At 37.4% G+C, this 22,511-nt stretch overlaps 1 protein-coding gene across 2 annotated transcripts; it reads right to left on the minus strand.

Moving 5' to 3' along the window:
- Nucleotides 1-2,830: 2,830 nt before the first annotated feature.
- Nucleotides 2,831-20,514, minus strand: LOC110922004 (flavin-containing monooxygenase FMO GS-OX5). 2 transcript variants are annotated; one of them, XM_035986534.1, is made up of 2 exons: nucleotides 19,949-20,514; nucleotides 2,831-2,995 (listed from the first exon to the last, which is right to left on the minus strand). In XM_035986534.1, exons 1-2 carry the CDS (start codon nucleotides 20,469-20,471, stop codon nucleotides 2,967-2,969), a joined length of 552 nt encoding a protein of 183 aa, XP_035842427.1. In that variant the 5' UTR covers nucleotides 20,472-20,514; the 3' UTR covers nucleotides 2,831-2,966. The 2 variants fall into 2 exon arrangements, with proteins under 2 accessions (XP_035842427.1, XP_022022028.1); XM_022166336.2 differs by having other exon boundaries at nucleotides 2,831-2,983; nucleotides 19,949-20,510.
- Nucleotides 20,515-22,511: the final 1,997 nt, after the last annotated feature.

The raw sequence follows: 22,511 nt of genomic DNA on the forward strand, positions 1-22,511 counted from the left end.
ATGGGTGATTCATGTCCGATCGGGTCCCTTGGTTCGAGATGGGGTTTCTTTTGTGTAGCACGTCACAACACCGTCTCGATCAAAACCGCCAAAAACCTTCAAAATTAGTCAAGTGCCAAGGACGACTAGATCGTTTGGATGGATTGCCGTCCGATCGGACAGTCATCCGAGCGGACAGGACAGTCATCCGATCGGACTGCCATCTGACCGGATTGCACCTTGGGTCCCACACTTGACTTTGATTTCAACAATTTGGAGTTTGAACATTGAACGGACTACCACCCGACCATGTGGTGTTTAGACTTCAACACTTAAACAATTTTCAACGTATTTAATACAAGCGGATTGTCACCCGATCGGACTACACTCCGATCGAGTGACCAACTGCTGTGAACTTGTTCTCACTAAAGTGTCCAGCAATCGAGGTGTCACCCGATCGGACTACACTCCGATCGATCGATCGACCTGAAAGGTAGAGATACTTCTCTGTTTTCAAAATGCTACAACGAAAACTTCAAAAGGCAAACCTTCATACACAACCACATCCTTACCAAGAAAGGTGACAATCCAATCGAATAGCCATCCGATCGGATTACCATACAACACTTGGTTCACTCACTGCCATTTAACGCACTATTCAATGCTCACGCTATCGATCTGTAATCAGGGTAATCTCAGACGCGCTCCCTTCAATCCAACCAGGTTGTGTTTGCTTGCCGAACACCGACTGTGAGTATACTGAACCCTTTTTGCTTTTGCACTTTTGGGTGTAACATACGTTGCTATAAAATTGAATTACATCAAATGCTTAAACTACTTATCACTTGCGAATGACTTACGTGCATAGTTATACGTGATGCTAGTTACATATGTGCTAGGACTTATACTCGCGATGTCCCACCATTACTAGTATAGTACTATTGCGCCCAACGGGGTCTAGTTTAGGAATCGCAATCGCAGCTCGAGGACTTAGCTGGTAGTATCAATTTTGTGAGTATATATGTCGTGTATTACGTTTATGTATGTGGAAATTCGCAGCTTTTATCTATTACACTATTACATATCAAACCTGTGTGCTCGCCAATACTTTTGTATTGACATTATTTTAACGTAAGTTGCAGGTTTAGTCGCAGTCTACATCAAATCAAGCTAGGAAGTCTAGAAACTCACCTAAAATCTATGTTGTCGGATTTGTATTGTTCGAGAGGACAAGAAATCTGTGATGACTTATGTGATTGTATTATTTGTTAGTATGGGATAACAAGTGTAATAAATACTGTCGCAATCTAGTTGTTATGGATTCTCTTGAGCAATCTGAATCGCCTAGTGTCGCGTCCCGATGATTCCGCCATCTGTTGGGGTATGACAGTTTACCTCAAATGTTGTTGATATGGTACTAGGGGTAATAGCAACCGATTCACCTCCGACTTTTGAAGTTATACTTACGGCCACATCGTTTTGTTCTTCAATATTTGCATTAGCCAAAAAATCACGACACGTCTCTTGGAAAATGGGTGCGTCGGCGGTAAGAATGACCTTATATTTTGGTGATGTAAGAACATCAATCATTGAATGATAGAGAGTATTGTTCTCGGTTTTCTCAAAAATAGCAAGGTAGTTATGCGAATTTTTCATTACCAAAGTCATGATCGGAATTGAAAGTTGCGAGAGGTTGATGAAGAAGTGTTGAAGAAGAAGGTGGAAACCGCTCTGCTGAATTTTAAACTCGAGACGAAAGTAAAACCTCTGTTTGGGGATGAAACAGGGGTTTATAAAGTGAAATGGTTAATGCTGACGTGTTAGAAGTTAGAAAGATCTGATGGCTAACAACTGTCCACGTCACAACCTCTGCTCTGATAATGGATGACACTTGTTGCGAAAACCACTGTTGGCCAACAACAGATGTTAGGCAACATTAGTAACTCAGCAGTCCTCAAATTAAACAGAACCTATGAGAACAGATAATACCCTTCAGCAATATTTGGAAACCATTGTTGGGCAATAACATATCTTATACAACAATAGTAAGTCAGCAATCCTTTCAACAGACTTTTAATATAAACGAATAAATTGATATTAAATATCAGCAGCCATTTAATGCAAAAAAATTAAAAAATAAATTTTCATGGGAAAACTATAAAATTAAATATCAAGAAACTGAAAGGACAAATTTTAAACCTCTGCCGTAAAAAAAATTAAAAAAAAACCTCTTCATTTAAAGACCAACAATAATCTACATGGCAAACAAAGGCTACTACCACTTCATTGGACCCAAATGTTGTAAACAGTGGTAAATCAACAGTTGAGCAATAACAGATGTTCAGAACTTGTAGGATCGTGTTTCGACCCGAACGAGTCGTTCAGAGGAAATTCTATCAAATACAGATGCGAAAAATAAGTATTTGACTTAGGAACAGCTAGTAAATCACTTTAAACTTCAATTTGCATTGATTTCTGACAATGTACATTCAAATCCTGGACCGGCAGCACTTCGGTACAGTTTTCAAGACTCCTCTTATTTGGTTCACTTAAATGACCTATATATAGTGCTAGGAGATCCGGTTCAATGGACATGTCCGAATAAGTGGACCTCCATTGTACGTATAAGCGGATCTATCAGGTGACATACAAGCGGACCTATTCCTATGTCACTATAAGCGAACCTATATCTAAACACACATACAATATCCTGTTTTCTCGTAAAACGCGCCCTAATCTAACACTCTAAGACTAAGACTCGATCCAAGACGAAGTCAACAGATGTAGTGCACCAACAGACTCCCCCTCAGATGTTGACGGAGTCCTCCATCGAGTCTTTAACAATGCTGTGTCTTCACATCTTCAGTCTTGATCAGTCTCTGGGCTTCTCTCTCTATCTTCATCTCTTTCTCGTTTATCACCAACAAACTTCTTCTCTTGAATAATGACATCTTTAAAGATTCTTCATTTTCAACATGTGCTCCCCCTCAAATGTTGAATCTTTCTGCACAAAACTCTACCACATACATAAGTTTTATAACAAACATTTGAGTATTTAGACAACATTTGAAAACTTATCCCAAACCATCTGTTCATCATATTTAGCACTTAGAATTTTGAAAATCTGTTCTTCAATATCAGTTGTCGAAAATCTTTTTGACTTTTTCAAAATTTATGTAAAACACACTAAAATCTTTTTGGATTTTCTGAAAGATAAAACTGACACTACTTGGAAAACAAAATAATGCAGAAATGAAATATTTACAAACAGTATTTTTGTGAGTTTGTGCAAGAGGATCATATCAGTTTTGTGACAAATCACTAACACCGTTAAGCTTTAAACATTCTCAGTTGTAAACAATTTACCTAGATTGTCAGTATATTGATCCACTTTAAATTTTCACACAAATTTCAATCGATTCAAGATACGATATTAATGTTTTAGAAACTTTGATAGAAATCAAAACAAAGTGAAACCTTAGGGGTACGGTTACAAAAAAAAAAAAAAAAATTCTTGTGTTGGATGTGCCAAGCAAAAGTGTCCAAACCTTAGGGATGATTTTGGCATTTTACTCTTTCCAATATTTTTTTGGATATACTTTATAAAAGCCCATACAAAAGATAAAAAAATTATGGAAAAAAATGTGCTATTACACATATGTAATATATTATGTATCACACATGTGTAATATTAATATTAATTTATTAATAACATATGTAGATATCACTTATTTTTCTCCTTATCTTTATATATTAATAAATTTCTCTTAATATTCATATTAATTTATTAATAACCGGTATATAGATATCACTTATTTTTCTCCTTATCTTTATATAAAATTAATAAATAACTTCTGTTGGGATTGAACCCTATCAAAGGAACAGATGATTAAAACCAAAACTGGATCAGAGTAGTGGATCCAAAATAAGCAGATGTTTTTATTTCATTCTCCCCCCTTGGAAGTGGTTTTAACAATTGATGGCTTGTATCCACTGTCCATATACAACTGCTGTTCTATAAACAACCGATCATGTATAAAGACTGATAAAGACTAAAGCCCTGATAATCATTCTACTGTTATGGGTCAAGCACTGCTGAAAAAAACAAAGTACTGCTGGAGTCACAACAATGGAAGGATAAAGCAGTAGTTTAGTCTTTCCTTTTGTAATGTATTCAGTAGTTAGCTAAACATTGCTTGTATTAGATCAGTAGTTTTTGGTTGTTAGGAGGTTAGATGTCACTTTCATGGTGACGTCAGCCAAGATGCTTCAGTAGTTTGCTCGTGCCTATAAATAGAAAAGTACCCTGTACTGTTCTATCAGCTCTTTCACCACTTGTCTTCCTATACGAGCAAATACTATGAGGTCAGGCTGAGGGGGAGTTTGTTATACATGCGTGCATTGTAATTGGTGTTTGAAATAAATTCAATCATTCGGTTCTATGTTAAAATGTGTGTTGAAAGAATTTCTCCTAGTTGATTGTGTGCAAAGTTTATTTCCATTTTAATTCCGCTGCATTACTTGTTCATCTTCATTAATTCTTAAACAAAAACACAATAAAAAAGAAACTCAGATCCTAACAATTGCTATCAGAGCTCGGACAGTGAAATTTGATCTAACAATCATTTTGACATAAATAGTTCAGCTCATAATCGTTGATACTGATAGTTGTTTGTTTTGTTGAAAAACAGAGTAAGGTTTAATCATGATCAAAGTTCATTAATCAGTGCCTGTAAAACAACCAGGATGACGTCACAATCACAAGATGATAAAAATAACATAGGTTCACTTTTCAAACCACCCATGTTGAAACGAAATGAATACAACATCTGGGAGAGAAGGACGGGTCACATCCTTGCTCAACAGAATACCGGATGTTGGAGATCGGTTGTCTTTGGACCACATGTTCGAATGGTGCCGAGTGCTGAGGATTCAAAGAAGTTCGTACCTAAGAAACCTGAAAACTATACTGAAACTGATTTTCAAAAATTCGAACTGGATGCCAAAGCATTTAGCATCATTGCATCTGCACTACCCAATGAAATTTATGCTGGGCTTTTACACTGCAACAATGCCAAGGAATTATGGGATGCACTTAAGGAACAATTTGGGGGAACTGAAGAAGTAATTGAAAATAACAGGGAAATTCTGAATCAGCAGTATGAAACCTTTTGTCACATTATGGGTGAATCATTAACTCAGCAGTTTGAGTGATTCAGTTGTCTCATTAGTAAGCTAAGACTTGTTAAAGTTGAATTTGCTAAATCTACACAAAATAGCAGGTTTCTTAGATCACTGTCTGAAAAATGGGATACAATTGCATTTGTGACCAGAAATTCTGTTGAGTTCAAAGATCTGACACTGACCCAACTTCATGGTAGACTCCTGACCTATGAAAGGGAGTTAAACCAGAAGAAAAAGTTACAAGAGTCTGGCAAAGTTGCAGACGACTATTCATTTGGTAACACAGCTCTTCTGGGTCAAGAAGAGTCTGGCAGTAGTAAGGATCAGAGTTATGATCATTTTATTCACATAACTGCTAGTGGTAATTTCAGCTCTGATGCTCACTCATCCAACTTCGCTTTCACAGCAAATGGAGAAAGCCAGAACTCTGATAATTTGTGCTTTGAACTCAATGACTTACAAAACTTTGATCCAACTGATCTTGAAGAAAGGGACATTTTGCATCAATTGGCTTTGCTTAGTGTAAGAACAAGCAAATTCTATAAAAGGACTAGGAGAAAATTCCCAGGGTTACATGGGAATTTAAAAGTGGGGTTGGATAAGTCAAAGATCAAGTGCTATAAGTGCAATAGGCTAGGTCATTTTGCTAGGGAATGTTTGAGTCAAACCACTGGTCCAATTATCACTCATCCCAGCTCAAACCCTAGACCACAAAACCAAAGCACTGTGCACTATGCCCAATATACTCCTGCAGTCCATGCTAACACTGCTCACTATGCTGCAACCCCTGTTCCTCTGCATTATATTCAAACCACTGTCCCACAAATTCAGTATATCCAAGCCCCTGTCCCTCAGGTTCAAGTGCAACCAGTTGCACCTCAACAAGCTGCTCCAACAGTGGTTCAACCAGATCTGCAAAGCTTTTTCACCCAAGGCTTTGTTGACTGGAACAGTATGCCTGATGAACTTGGTGATGAAAATTTTGCACTCTATGCTACTAATGATGCTTCTAATAATGAATTTTGTTTTATGGAATTAGAGTCAATACCAGAAGGGCTGGAAGCTGAAGAAGGACAGTCAAGTGATGAAACAGTGGACAAAGTTGCTAAAGCAGTGGTTACTGCTGTTGCTGGTGAAATACTGGTGGGAGAAAATTCAGAACCCCTGATAGAACCACTGTCTGACCCCTGTTTTGAATAAGAAGAGAAGAAACATGGTGAGAAGGAAGAGAAGGTGACTGATGAGAAAGAGCATACTTGTGACTGTGCCATGATGGCTGCATCTAAGGTATCATCTCAGGTTCTTGAAAATCTGTGTTCATACAAATGCATCATAGCATTTGCTAACATTAAAGAGGTGAATGAAAACCTTAGGGATAGAGTGTTAAATGATGAAGTCAAATTTTAGAAGTCTTTAAAAGAACTTAAAAACAAATTTGCTGAAAAAAATAAAGAAATCTACAGTTTAAAAGAGGAGCAAAGCATAACCAAGAACCAACTCCAAACAATGATAGAAAAATATCAAGTTTGCAAAAAGGAGTTGGAATCCACCCAAATCACTTGTGAAAAATGGGTGGAATCTTGCAAAGGTTATGAGGTAATGCTTGAAAAACAGATCAAAAGCAATGTGAAATTTGGTGTTGGTTTTAGAAAACATGATGAAATTGAAAACAATGCTTTAAAAGATTATGTTCAAACCACTGTTGAAATCATTCCCACAAACAAGGATGGGCAAGAAGTTAAAATCACTGACAAACTTGGTAACAAGATCACTCTGGAAAGATCTGTGGGGTCCTCAACTTTTGAGGAAATTGAGAAATACCAATTTAAACCCACATGGTCTGACGAGTGTGACATCCTTGAAAACTTCAAACCAATGGACTTCATAACCACTGATGGTGTAAAAGCTCCTAAAGCAAAGGTTATTCCTCTCAAAGACATCCCAACAGTGGTTCAAAACTCTGTTGCTAAGGAGTTTGAGAAGAAGAAAAGAAGAGAAAAAGTTAAAAACATGTTTTGTGATTTCTGTAAAAAGAAGAATCATCTAACAAAAGACTGTTTTCATCTAAAAGCATATGCTATCAACAAAACAAGTGTTATTGTACCTGCTGAGAGCTGCACCATCTGTGGTAAATCAAACCACAAAACTCACGAATGTGTGTATCTCAAATCCTTTGATGTAAAAAATAATGAGTACACTGCAAAAACATCCTTGAGTTCATCAAATTCATCTGTCAAATTCACCAAGAATCAACCACTATTTGTGCCAGTTCAAACAGCTGTTACAAAACAACTGAAACAAACCTCTGTTAAAAGAGATGTTCAGGTGACTGATGCACCCCCTACTAACCAATACCGAAGAGGTAAAGGTCAACCATCATACCAAAGGATTCCACACGTTTATGAGGTTTACAAAAAGCCTTCTAAACCAAGAGTGATCAGGCATCCTTTTGGGTACAGCAGATCATTGGGCAAGACCCCCAACAGTGGTTAAAGAAAAACATTCCCAAAAATGTTCAAACCCCTGAGCTAACCACTGTCCATCCACCTGAACTTAACACATATACTATTGAGACCCCATCCAAAGCCTTATTGGCTTTGGAGACCATAATGAAGTAATCCTTTTACTTCATGTGCAGGGAGCTTCTGCATGCTTAGATAGTCTTTGGTATGTAGATAGTGGAGGCTCCAGGCAAATGACAGGATGTAAAGCCCTACTCAAAGATTTCAAAATCCATGGAGGGGGTGATATATCCTTTGGCAATAATAGTAAAAGGAAGGTTTTGGGGTCTGGTATAGTTCAATCTGGTAAAGTTAAGTTTGAAAATGTCAATCTAATAGACAATCTAAAATTCAACCTCCTGAGTGTCTCTCAAATGAGTGATAAGGGCTATGGCTCATTCTTCACAAAGGATTGTTGGACCAGAAATGGTTAAAAAGATTTAAGAAATAATAAAAAAATGGAAAAACCCAAACTGTTGCTCAAAGGAGTGGCAATGTTTATGTAGTTGATATGTCAAAAGAGAGCCCCAGGACTGATGCCTGTCTGTTCTCAGTTGCCTCTAACAAAGAGATAGAATTATGGCACAGGAGATTGGGGCACACAAATCTCAAGACAATCACTGCTATATCCAAACAGGGGTTAGTAAGAGGCTTACCTCAAAGACTGTTCACCTGTCCTGAGCATTGTGTCTCCTGCCTAAAAGGAAAACAACATAAAAGCTCATATAAATCCATTGAAGAGTCCAAAACAACCAAGTGCTTGCAAATGCTTCACATGGATTTGTTTAGCCCAGTTAAAGTCATGAGTCTTAGGAAGAAAAGATATTGTTTGGTTATTGTTGATGACTTTTCTAGGTTTACATGGACTTACTTTTTACATTCCAAAGATGAGATTGCAGGCATTCTGCAAGACTTTGTTACACAGGTTGAAAAGCAGTTTGATCTTCCAGTAAAAATCTTTAGGAGTGACAATGGCACAAAATTCAGAAATAAGGAGTTAGATGATTTCTGTGTGTCAAAAGGAATTGTAAGGCAGTACAGCATTCCAAGAACACCAGAGAAAAATGGGGTTATTGAGAGAAAGAATAGGACTTTGATTGAGGCTGCCAGAACCATGCTTGCTGATTCAAGTTTGCCATTAACTTTCTAGGCAGAGGCGGTAAACACTGCTTGCTATGTCCAGAACAGAGTTTTAATCAACCCTGGACATCAAAAGACTGCTTATGAATTGCTGTATAAAATAAAGCCATTGATTTCATATTTCAAAGTTTTTGGCTGTCCATGTTTCATTTTAAACTTAAAAGATTCTATCTCAAAGTTTGCAGCCAAAATTGATTGTGGTTATCATCTGGGATACTCAACCACTGCTAAGGCCTACAAAGTGTTTAACACAAGGACTAAGACAGTGGAAGAGACTTTGAATGTAAAGTTCAATGAACTTTCATCAACGAAAATCCCAGCAAACCCTACAGAATTGTTTGATCTTGATAAATTTACTTTTGAAAATACTGCTGTCAAGACTAACAGAGCAGGTCCATCACAAGATTCTCCATCAGACTTTGGATATGAAGTCATCATTCCACAACAAAAGTTTGCATCAAATGGAAGAGCAGCAGATGTTCAAAACAGCTGTCAAAGCTCAACCACTGCTACCTCAACAATTGTTAACCAAAGTAGCCCATCAACCCCTGCTTCCTCATCATCAAACACTGTTGATAAAGTCCCCAAACAGTGGATAAAAGTCAGCATGTGTCCACACCACTTCCTCCTATTCCACCTCCATTTGAAGCCACTGCTGGATCATCAAAGCCACTGCTGGATCATCAAAGCCACTGCTGGATCATCAAAGTCACCAGAAGTGGTTAGCTCAGATGATTCACATCTGCAGCCTTCACCATTCAATGCCATTGTTCCATACAAAGGAGATCTTATCTTCTTGAAATCTCATCCACCTGACCAAATCATTGGCAACATCAGTGAAGGGGTGCTCACAAGAAGCCAATCCCAAAACAACTGTCTTTTTGCTGGTTTCCTATCTCTCCATCATCCAGTCAACTACCAAGAGGCACTAAAAGACAACAGCTGGGTAGAAGCTATGCAAGAGGAGCTCCAACAGTTTAAAAGACAACAAGTTTGGGAGCTTGTACCACTGCCAGAGGATGTGAATCCTATTGGCACAAAGTGGGTCTTCAAAAATAAAACTGATGAAAGGGGCACTGTTGTCAAGAATAAAGCTAGGCTAGTGGTTCAAGGTTACAGACAGGAAGAGGGCATTGATTATGATGAAACTTTTGCACCTGTAGCAAGATTGGAAGCTATCAGACTGTTCTTGGCCTTTGCTGTCAACCACAAAATGAAGGTGTATCAAATGGATATCAAATGTGCATTCCTCTATGGTAAGATTCAGGAAGAGGTTTATGTTTGTCAACCTCCAGGCTTTGAGGATCCATTTAATCCAAATCATGTCTACAAGCTAAATAAAGCTTTGTATGGCCTGAAACAAGCACCAAGAGCCTGGTATGAAACTCTTTCCACCTTTCTACTTTCCATTGGTTTCGCAAAAGGTAAAATAGATAAAACACTGTTTTTTAAATGGAGAGGGAAAGACTTGATGATTATCCAGATTTATGTGGATGACATCATTTTTGGAAGCACATGTAATAAAATGTCTGAAGAATTTAGGCAACTCATGACAGCTAAGTTTGAGATGAGTGCAATGGGTGAACTCCAGTGCTTTCTTGGTCTCCAAGTAAGGCAACTGCAAAATGGCACTTTCATCCATCAAGACAAATATGCCAAAGAACTTTTAAAGAAATTTGAGATGGATGATTGTAAACCATGCAGTACACCTATTGCAACAAATAAAATAGTCATGTCTGATGAAAAGGATGATTTGGTTGAGCAAACTTTATATAGAAGCATGATTGGGTCTTTATTGTACCTAACTGCATCTAGGCCAGACATCATGTTTGCAACATGTGTTTGTGCAAGATCCCAATCAGCCCCTAGAAAGTCAAACCTTATTGCTGTAAAAAGGATATTCAGATATCTAAAAGGTGCTCCCACACTTGGTATCTGGTATCCAGCTGATGGTAATATCAAGCTTTCAGGTTTCTCAGATAGTAACTTTGCTGGATGTGACAAGACAAGGAAGTCCACTTCAGGAGGGTGCCAATTCCTAGGAAATTGCTTAGTGTCTTGGCAAAGCAAAAAGCAAGCAGTTGTTTCCAAATCCACTGCTGAGGCAGAGTATATAGCTGCTGCAAGCTGTACAGCCCAACTGCTGTGGCTTCAAAATCAATTGTTGGATTTTGGTATCACTGCCCTAAACACACCTCTCATGTTGGACAGTCAGGCAGCAGAAAATATCATCAAAAATCCAGTATCTCATTCAACCACCAAGCACATTGATATCAGACATCACTTTGTGAGGGATTTCTATAAAAAAGGTTTGATTTCTCTGCATCATGTTCCAACTAAAGATCAGCTGGCAGATGTGCTAACCAAAGCATTAGACACATCCACCTTTGAAAGCTTGAAATAACAGGCAAAATCCTGTTTTTCTATGAATAAAAACATTAAAATGTTTTCAGAAAATCAAAAATCCATCCTTAAAAATAGCTAAAAATGATTTTTTCATTAAATCCTTAAAAGTCTGCTATAACCACTGTTTTTGTTAAAACATCTGTTCTGTGAAAGCTGTCCACTGGTGAAAGTCAACCCCTGTTTTCTCATTTCCTTGGTAATCACTGTTGTTCAAAATCAGTGCTTTCAACCACTGATTGGCTATCCACTGATAGCTTAAAGTCACCCACTTTTTTCGTTGTAACCGTTACAACCACTGATATTGTTCCATCAGTGGTTTCATAAACCAACTGTCTTCCATTACTCATCAGGAGTTGGCACGTGGACAGTACATAGTGGTCAGATCTTTTGTAACCGCTGCCACATCAGCATTCACTTTTTCCTTTATAAAACCCTGAGCAAAACCCCCAAACAGGGTTTTTACTGTCGAATCGAATTCAAAATTCCTTTCTCAAAACAGTTATCCTCCATTTCTCTCAAAATTCCTCATCATTCTTCTTCCTCAAATGGCAAAATCACCGTCTTCATCATCTAAGAAATCCACTCAAAAGGCTATAGAAATTCCATACAAAGCTCCACATAACTAATTGGGTCACTTGACAAAACCAAGTCAAACTGAAACCTTCAATTTCGTCATAGATGCTCTTTCGTCTTCAAAGTACAAAACTTTGTTGACTTTTGATGCTCTAATTTACTTGGCAACCCAGAGGGAATTTTGAAAAAATGCGACACTTGAATCTCAAGATGAAACACCCATAGCCATCAATTCCTCGATAAAGGGTGTTAAAGTTAAAATCACACCACAAACCATCTCTGAAGTGTTTGAACTCAATGATCTTAAAGGTAAAACTTCTTTCCCTAAAATAGAGTATCAAACAAGTTTTTTAGAAAGAGGGTATGCAAAGGAAATGAAAAAAGACACTTTGCAAAAAGGCAGTTTTCCTCCTGCCACAAGGTTTTTGTTCCATACCCTCTTAATGTGTGTTTCTAATAAGACCACTGCTTTTAATGAAATTCCATTAAAGATCCAATACCTGGGTTATGCTATCTTGAATGGGGAAAACTTTAACTACTCCCATGAGATATTTGATGACTTGGTCAAAAATGTTACTAACAAACCATTTTTACTATTTCCAAGGTTCCTAAGCTTTTATTTTGAAAAGAAATTTGGAAAGGATGATGCTCATGTGCTCATCCAGGGTGAACCTTTTAAAATAAATGGCCTTACACCTGAAACATTTACAAGGCTATAAAAAGTGTCCAAAACACAAGCAGAGGCTCCTGAGCAGACTTTAGCAGCTACCACTGCTCCTCAGGCACCTGCTGCTGAGCCCGCTGCTCAAGGTGATCACATCAGCAAAACAACTGCTGTGAAACCCCCACCTAAATCCACCAAAAGACCAAAACAAAAGAAAACACAAAAGCCCCCCAAACCTACAAAAAAGGCAACTCTGGAAGATGAGATCCCGGAGCAACTGCAGTGACAACATGTTGCGGGTCCAAGTATGGAGGAGCGGGCTATTTTGTATTTGGAGGCCCAAGATCGTGTGACAAAAGGGGCTTCACTAAAATGGCTCTAACTTGGGCTATGGGGGTCCGTTTTGGACGTGTGACCAGACGAAACAAACATGAAAACGAGCTCCATCTTGCTGCAAACCGCCTTGGGTCATCGTCCGAGCCAAAAAACGCTTATTTCCATGAGTTATTTTATGTTTTATGTTTTTTAGTGGGTTTTTTGGACTTTTATTTTGTTCTAGTTTTTGGCCCAAGTGTGTTTTAGGCCCGTTTTTGAATTTCGGTCACTATTTATATGTTGCTAAAGCTAATGAAAAGTTCAGACTTGAATTTTGAGAAAACTGAATTTTCACTTCAAATTCCGTGGCCTTTGGGTTGCAATTTGGGGGTTGGGGAAGAGCTACACGGGTATTCGTAGAATCAACGTTTTGATCTTCATTTTTCCGTAATACACTCTACATCACAACACAAAAGTCACTAGAAACCACTGCTGCTATTTCCTCACAGCAGATGGTAGAAAGATCTCAACCCATGCCTCAAACTCCTCCTGCTTCTTCTAAAAAAGAACAGGTTGTAAGAATAGGGACACCACAATATGATGCTCTGGAATCACTTGCTTCCATCATCCACAGCCCACTGCCCAGGGCAAATTCGCTTTCTACACCCATACTCACTGCCACAATTCCTCCACAAACAAAACTTTTGTTGGATGCTCTTGATTTAAACCAGACACAAACCAGTCTTTCTCACTCACCTGTAAATGAGAATATACCTCAACAAATGACTGGTTCTGATGTTTCAATCATTGCTAACCCACCAACATCACTTGAGGAGGTTACACTGCAGGATGTACAAGTACTTCTTGTCAGTAGTTCAAGTGAAGCAGCAACTACAGGTGTTGGATCCACTGATCTACACTTGGCCAGTTGTTTCATCATTCAGACTTCCTTGAAGGCAATTTCCTCTCCAGCAACTCTGATATCCGCTGGTGTGTTTGTTCCAACCACTGGTTCACTCAAAAGGATATCAAGTGCCGAGGAAAGAAGTCCCCAGTACCGAGAACAAGGGGCATCATTGGATGACTTTTGGGAAAATTTCCCTAAGGCAACCACTAATACAACCACTGTTAGTGGGAAATCAGATGATCCCATTAAGTTGGGTGATGGTTTAATGTACCAAGAATTGACGGCTAGAGTTGACAAACTGGATACATCTGTTGCAGAAATCAAAGAAATGCTGCAACAGTTGTTGAAAGTATAAAAGGTACCACCCACTGCTGCTCCAGCTTAAACATCTGTTCCAACATCTGTTCCTACTCCAAATTAGCTGTGGACTTTGTTTCAACCTCTGCTACACCATCAAAGAGAATTGGCTGATTAGAAACATGAGATACATGTTCAAAAGATTAGAAATCTCATGGAAGCAAGGTTTAAAGACACCCAGGCAGATATCAAGGCAATCAAGGCCCATATAATAAACACCACTGGCACTGCTCCTCCCTCTATCATCTTTGTGGATAACCCCCACCAGATAATGCCAAAAAGGGGGAGAAATTGAAGCAGTTGAAAAAGAAGGGATATGAAGATGGTCTGTATATTGAACCAGACAAGTCAAGTATGCTTGCAGACATCCCCTTGCCAGATGGTACTAAAAAGATTGATGTAACCACAAATGCCATTGCTGATGCAAAAGCAAGAATAAGAGGGATATGGAGGCAAAGGATAAAGTAAGGTTTGATCAGGAGAAGATAGTTTTTATGGAAATGAATGAGCAGGGTAGTTCAGAACCAAAGGATGAAGAAAATTCTAAGGTCAAAAGAATGCAGCCCACTAGACAAGTGAGGCAACCCAAACACACACCATCCATATCCACAAAACATACTCCCAAACCTCCTAAAAACTCCACACATCAATCTCCCAAACCAACATATGTTAAAACTCCTATTGTATCAACAATTGTTAGTACTTCAGTGGTTTCAACAGCTGTTACCCAAACAACTGCCACCACTTCAACACACATTACAACCACTGCTCCCATTTCAACCACTGCACCACCAAAAATTACCTCACCACCAAAAACATCATCATTACCACCTTCACCACCTGCTAAAAAGCAGAAGACAGTGGATGACACATCATCAGTTGTAATGACAACAGTGGTTGAAACACTAGTTGTTTCAACAGTTGTTAGTCAGCCAACTTCCACTTCAATCACCTCCACTAAAATCACCACTTCACAACCATCCACAACACCACCAATCTCTCCTAAACCAAAAAGGAGAAGGATAATTTTAAAAGATGATGATTCTTCACCACCACCAACAACTTCACAACCTTTGTCACTTGTTGCTATTCCAAACCCTGTTCCTCTCTCTTCAGCCTAAGTTCAAAAACCAAACACTGCCATCACTCCTGCAGGTACTCAGTACCCTTTAGAGCTTATAGCAGTTAGAGAGGAAATCAAATCCTTCTACACTGAAGATGACCTTGCTAAAAGGAGTTTGCCATCTCTTGAAGGATATCCTAGGCCAAATAACATTGAAGAGTATATGAGGTTAAAGGCTCAAGAAGCAGAGGATATCTCTAAAAGAAATTCACATGGTAAATCTAACAAGGAAATCCAAAGATACTATCAATATCTATTAACCCAAGTTAGAACTTTGGAGTAGTTTGCAAAAAACCTTTGTCAGCAACTATCTGAAAGAGCAGATGAAACCTTGAGAAAAGACTATCTTGATAACATCATGGCTTACAAGAAATACAAAGGAGAAAGGTATATGTACAAAGAATGGACCATTCAAGAGGTTGAAAGTGAAACAGCCAGAATTCAAGACATGATTAAAAACAAGGTTAAATATACTCCTCCAGATTGGGCAAAATACAAGAAGAATGTACCAGATAAAGTGTTAGAGCTAAAGAGAATGAAAGAGGAACTTAATAATGCAGATTTTGGGTCAAGAAATCAGGTGACAAGGTGGAAAGAAGACAAAGTCAGGGCAAGTTACAAAAGGTTAGAAGAATTAAGAAAGAAAAATCCAAAAATTCCACAAAAGCCTGACTATCCTGAAACAGTGGTTCCAACAAGACCACAAAAACTGCAAGTCAGGAAAGCCATTGCACCTGGTGCCATCCTTTATCAAATAAGGAGACAAAAACAGATGGATGCAGAAACATCAAAGGATATAGCAGCAGGTGATGAAGTTATAAAAATGGTCCTCAAACAAATGATAGCTGACAACCTTGAACTTGCTCAAGCTCAAAGCACTACTCAGCCAGTTATCACCAGGCCACCATCTCCCAACTCATCTGCAATAAAAACTCTCCCAAGAAACCCACTGAATTCAAAAATACTAAAGTGGAAAACTGACAAACAGTCCCGCGTATTGACTCTGATCAAATCCTGTGGTGAAGTGAAGAAAATATCAAGGGAACAAGCACTAGGCCTGAGTGTTGAAGATCTGCAAGATCTCCTTGATCTTACACTGTGCAGGGATGAGGATGATACAGATGCCCTGGACTTTGAGTTACAACTTAAAGGAAAAATAAGGGAACTGTTGATGAGGCAATAAAGATTCACAATAATGAAGGGTTTTGGCATCTGTTCCAGGGGGAGATTGTTGGGATTGAACCCTATCAAAGGAACAGATGATTAAAGCCAAAACTAGATCAGAGCAGTGGATCCAAAATAAGCAGATGTTTGTATTTCATTCTCTCCCCTTGGAAGTGGTTCTAACAACTGATGGTCTATATCCACTGTCCATATACAACTGCTGTTCTACAAACAACTGATCATGTATAAAGACTGATGAAGACTAAAGCCCTGATGATCAATCTACTGTTATGGGTCAAGCACTGCTGAAGAAACAAAGTACTGCTGGAGTCACAACAGTGGAAGGATAAAGCAGTAGTTTAGTCTTTCCTTTTGTAATGTATTCAGTAGTTAGCTAAACAGTGCTTGTATTAGATCAGTAGTTTCAGGTTGTTAGGAGGTTAGATGTCACTTTCATGGTGATGTCAGCCAAGATGCTTCAGTTGTTTGCTCGTGCCTATAAATATCTTTCACCACTTGTCTTCCTGTACGAGCAAATACTGTGAGCTCAGGCTGAGGGGGAGTTTGTTATACATGCGTGCATTGTAATTGGTGTTTGAAATAAATTCAATCATTCGGTTCTATGTTAAAATGTGTGTTGAAAGCATTTCTGCTGTTTGATTGTGTGCAAAGTTTATTTCCATTTTAATTCCGTTGCATTACTTGTTCATCTTCATTAATTCTTAAACAAAAACTCAATAAAAAAGAAACTCAGATCCTAACAACTTCAATTTGCAATTTAGGCCCATTGTTCTTTTACTTTTAACCCAAAGTTTTTCATTTTTAGCAATTTAATTCCAATTCTTTTTTATTTTCAATTTTGGTCCACCATACTTTTCATCTTTCCCAAGTTTTTCGTTTCATTCTAAATTTTGTGAGTTAACGCACCGCAACGTGCGTGTGGGGTTCAACATTTTTTCGTATATTTTTTTCCCGTGTGACGGGCCCGTCATGTCACATCTATTTTTCTACATTTGACAAGTTAGTCCAACACGCGGGTCCTGGATGAACTTAGTTATTTTTTCTATGTTTTACGTTTCGGTTTAATTTCTCAGCAATGAGCGTGCGTGATTCAAACATTTTACGTCTGCTTTTCGCTCGGCGTTATTTTTTCCCATTTTTATTTATTTTGTTTTTACGAGCTTTTCCGGTGTTGGTGGTCGTTGACAATGGTATCGTAATGCTAATACTTAACACAATTTTATGACAACCGCTGCAACGCAGGGGCTTAATACTAGTATATATATAAATAGAGGGTGTATGACTGGTCTTGTGTACATGCAAACCAATTGTTTTGCGTTATGTGGTTAGGTCAGTTTGGGATGCAAATAACGTATGTGAGCTAGTCAAGATCAAACCTCTAAAAACTAGAATTGAGCTAAGCTAACTTATCATGAAACTCATTAAAGATCCTTAAAAGCTACAATTTAGTTGAGCTAACATAATATGGTTGCAAATGTTGGGAGTTGGCCGTAAGTTTTGTCGTTGGACGATACTTTTTTATAGTTAAAACAAATTAATTTTAATAAAATCACTGTTCATTGAGTTTGATTTTTAATATAAGGATAATTTTAATTTTAATAAAATCACGGTTCATTGAGTTTGGTTTTTAAGATGATGATGTTATTTTAATTTTAGTAGGTCAGTTTGGGATGCAAATAACGTATGTGAGCTAGTCAAGATCAAACCTCAAAAAACTAGAATTGAGCTAAGCTAACTTATCATGAAACTCATTAAAGATCCTTAAAAGCTAGAATTTAGTTGAGCTAACATAATATGGCTGGAAATGTTGGGAGTTGGCCGTAAGTTTTGTCGTTGGTCGATGCTTTTTTATAGTTAAAACAAATTAATTTTAATAAAATCACTGTTCATTGAGTTTGATTTTTAATATAAGGACAATTTTAATTTTAATAAAATCACAGTTCATTGAGTTTGGTTTTTAAGATGATAATGTTATTTTAATTTTAGTAAAATCACTATTCATTGAGTTTGGTTTTTAATATAAGGATAATTTATCAACCCAGAATTCACATGTTTTGTTTTGTTAATATTTAGCATTTATTTTATATTAAAGGATAAACGCTTATTAAACAAATAATATTTGAATTTTCTTTAGATTTTGTAGATGTCTAACTCTACATGAAATAAACACCAACCAATCATCATTTTGTTCTATCAGTTTTGAGGATAAACTAAATCGTACAAATGTTTTCACTAACATCCTAATAGGATAATAGCTCACTAACATGATGTTTAGAGGTTGTACTACCTTACAAGACGTATTGCATGTATAAAGTGTGAGCTAAATTTAGCCGGCGGCTAAATTATATCCTAATATATTAGCCATCATCTAAGGCCTTGGGTTATATCTTAATACCTGAGGTGTTAACGTTGACATAGCAAGTTAACCAGTGTTGCATTTACACATCAATCATTCCTTATGTTAAGTGACATTAAGAGGCTGTTTGGTAGCCTCTGAATGGTCATTAAGAGGCTACCTCTTAATGGAACCATTAAGAATTTTACCAATGAGAAGGTAGAAGAATGTGATATGTGATGATTTACCATTCAGAGGTTACCTCTTAACCATTCAGACTTGAGGTTACCTCTTATTCATTCAGAGGTTTTAAACCATTAAGAGGTAGCATCTTAATGGTCATTAAGAGGCTACCAAACAACCCCTAAAGGAGTTATTTGTTAATATGTTAACAACATGTTAAGAGATTAGATTAATTTTATTTCTTTTGTTATTAAAACCACTAAAAAATAAGGTTAGATGAGTTAAAATAATTAAACTATTTAGCATTCGTGTATAATGACAAATGATTTTTAAACTGATTTTATTTGATTTTGTTTATATTTTATAGACATGATTGATAATAAATCAAGAATTCAACATTTTTTTTAATATTTAGCATTCATTTTAAAATGGCAACTGATTATTAATAAATCAAGCATTCAACATTGTTTTAATATTTAGCATTCATTTTAAAATGGCAACTGATTATTAATAAATCAATAATTCAACATTTTTTTTTTAATATTTAGCTTTCATTTTAAAATGGCAACTGATTATTAAACTAATGTTATTTGAATTTTGTTTAGATATTATAGACGACTATATCTATATCAATCACCAACCAATTATGATTTTGATATTATCAAAATCGAAAGGGTTAGCAAAATATGTAATAACATAAACCAGCGGAATTACAACTCGCTACCGACGTGTTTAACTTACGTTATATTAGGCCTAATGTTATTAGAAAAAAATAGTCTTACATAGATTATTCTTAGAACATATTGATTGTAAATTTTGTAATAATTTTATAAACAATCAGTGTTAATATACACAGTTTATCGTTTTGTTTAGTTAAATTAGTTAAATTCGCCACTGACTCCGCCACAACGCGAATGCTTCATTCTAGTTAACATAAATATGGTGATACATGTAATTTGATTTAACATGAACTCATATGATAGAAATAACAAAATGCATGTTTTTTATACTACATTAAAAACACAAGACCGAACAAAATGCATGTGTTTTTTATACTACATTAAAAACACAGAACCGAGTCGGAATAAGAACGTACCAGGGACATCACTAGCAACTTGGGGTTCGGTATGGTGGCCGTTACAAACCACCACCGCATCAAAACGCTCCTCTACCAAACCACCCTCCGTCGTCCGCCACTCCACCACAAACCCACAACCCTGTGACTCAACTCGCACCACCTCCGAGTTAAACCGAATGACCTCACTAACTCCAAACTCGTTAGCAAAATCCTGAACGAACTTTAGAACCTCTTCATGACCGGGGAACAACCTCGGATCACCGTAGGATTTGTCTTCAAATGAGAAGTCTGAGAAGCTCATCAGTGGCCGAGGAAGATTTGTTCGGAGAGATTTGTAGATGCTGCTGTGAACAATGGATCTGTTGGGGTCGAGGTGATGGCAGCCATCAACTTCGACTCGATCATCGTAAACCCAGGTTCCACCAATCTGGTCTGATTTTTCGAAGACGGTGACTCGAAGGTTCTCTCGGAGCAGCTCGCGGGCGGTGAGTAGGCCGGAGATGCCTGCTCCGATCACAGCTACATTCAGAGAATCCTTCATGGTAGGAGTTGGTAATTGGTTGCAAGTATAGCCAACTATATTCTCAAAATAAACATTAAATTTATGCTTTTCAAATTTAGAAAGGTTTAATAAAGGCTAACACTATTTGCACACATTGGTTGGCTATCTGCACACTTAGAGTTTACCTGCGCTGCGTATAGATCTATACGCAGCGTATAGGGTTACCTCTATACGCTGCATATAGAGCTATACTCAGCGTATATAAACCATGGATTTCAGAGCCTTATCAGCAATCATTGCACAGAAAACAAGGGTTTATATACGCTGCGCAAAGAGCTATACGCAGCGTCTATAACCCATCAGATTTTTTTTGTCTTTCTATTTTGATGTATTTGTGGTATAAATTCTTACCCGGTTCCAACGTTAAATCGCTTAAAATATATAACCGTTAATGTTATACCAATAATATTATATATCGTTAACTTGTTTTGGAAAACGTATATACGGTTCGAATATATTATATTGTTATCGTTTAAACTAAATTATTATACCATGTCTAGTGCGCTTCGAATGCTATAAACATTTAAATATCACACCGTTTATTATTTTTAAATACTACATCTATAGGCTTATACAAGTGTTGTATGGTATCCTATAGTATCGTATCGTATTGCATCGTATCGTATAGTGTATAGTGTAAGTCTCGTATAGGTTCCCTGTAGGTCTTGTATATGCCTGTAGGCCTATACGGAACCTAAACCACACATATAGGCCTATACGGATGTTATATCGTATCGTATAATATAGTATCGTATCGTATCATATAGTGTAGTATAAGTCTCGTATAGGTTTACTATAGGTCTTGTATATTCCAATGACGTGCCTTCGGGTGGGTCGAGGTCGGGTTTCTGCGCATCTGAGAGAGCCAAGGGCTGACGGCGGTCGAGTAATCGACCTTGACCACAGTGCCCTATGTTAGGATAATTGGCACATCGTTCCTTGACCTTAAAAAAGGTAAAGCAACATGCTTTATTTTAACCGACACAAAAAAGGGGTTTTTCTTTTTTCAAAATAGAGTTGGTGCAAAAAAACATTTACAAAAATGGTGTTTTTGAAAAACCAAATTAATGTTTTTGAATGCCATGTTGTTGAGTGTCGATCTAGTTGACTCTGTAGGATCGTGCGACTGACCCGAATGAGTCGTTCAGAGGAGTTTTACTTCGTTTCAGGTGCGGAAAACAAGAAACAAAGGTAGAAACAGCTTGCAATTCACTTAAATCACTGATTGTATTGATCTGACAGTGATTACATTCAAACCTCACACCGGCAGCACTTCGGCATGGAATGTAAGGACTCGATTACTTGATTTCGCTCCTGAGACAATATATAGTGCTCTGTTTTCGCCCGAAACAACACTATGTCAGTTGGAGCGAAATCAGCAACTACTGATTCCGCTTGAAAGTATTCTCTTGACATTTTGAGCGAAATTAACATGTTAAGCTAGGAGCGAAATCAGCTATTTACAACCTAAACTTTCCTATTTTCTCAAACAACGCGCCCTGATCTATACAATGTAGTCTAAGACTCGATACAAGACTAAGTCGACAGATGTATGCACTAACAGACTCAATCTCACATATAATAGTGATCGTAGACGAGGAACATTCATCTTGTTGGTGATGAATGTGTTTACCAAGTGACTTGGGTTATGACTTATGTTTAAGTCCTTATGAGTCAATGGTAAAGCGTGGGAGATCAAAGGTAAACAAATTATGTTACTTAATTGAATGATAAAATTTAGCTATGTGCTATATACAATAATTTGTGGGACCTTCCTAAATATTGATGTTTTTAGATTATGAATAAGTCTCATTATTTTGTCTTAACAAGAAATGAATGTTGCAAAGTGATATTATGATATCCTTAGGGCTGTGAAGAATCAGAATGATGCATCTTCTATTCACATGCTAAAGTATTATAGTCCAAAGTATGTTAGACTAGTACTTGGTTAATTATGGGTCTTAACGGAGACTAATTAACTCTAAACATTCAAATGTGTATGAACACAAAAAAGAATTT

The sequence above is a fragment of the Helianthus annuus genome, chromosome 17 (assembly GCF_002127325.2).
Source record: "Helianthus annuus cultivar XRQ/B chromosome 17, HanXRQr2.0-SUNRISE, whole genome shotgun sequence".
Lineage (NCBI taxonomy): Eukaryota > Viridiplantae > Streptophyta > Magnoliopsida > Asterales > Asteraceae > Helianthus > Helianthus annuus.

What these genes read in the sequence shown, in the direction of transcription:
- LOC110922004 (XM_035986534.1), bottom strand. Translation starts at nt 20,471, where the DNA reads ATGAAGGATTCTCTGAATGTAGCTGTGATCGGAGCAGGCATCTCCGGC. An exon ending in AGTTGCTAGTGATGTCCCTG is followed by an intron (nt 2,996 to 19,948) that starts GTACGTTCTTAT and finishes TGTATGTGGTAG; the next exon opens with AGTTTTGTGCAGAAAGATTC.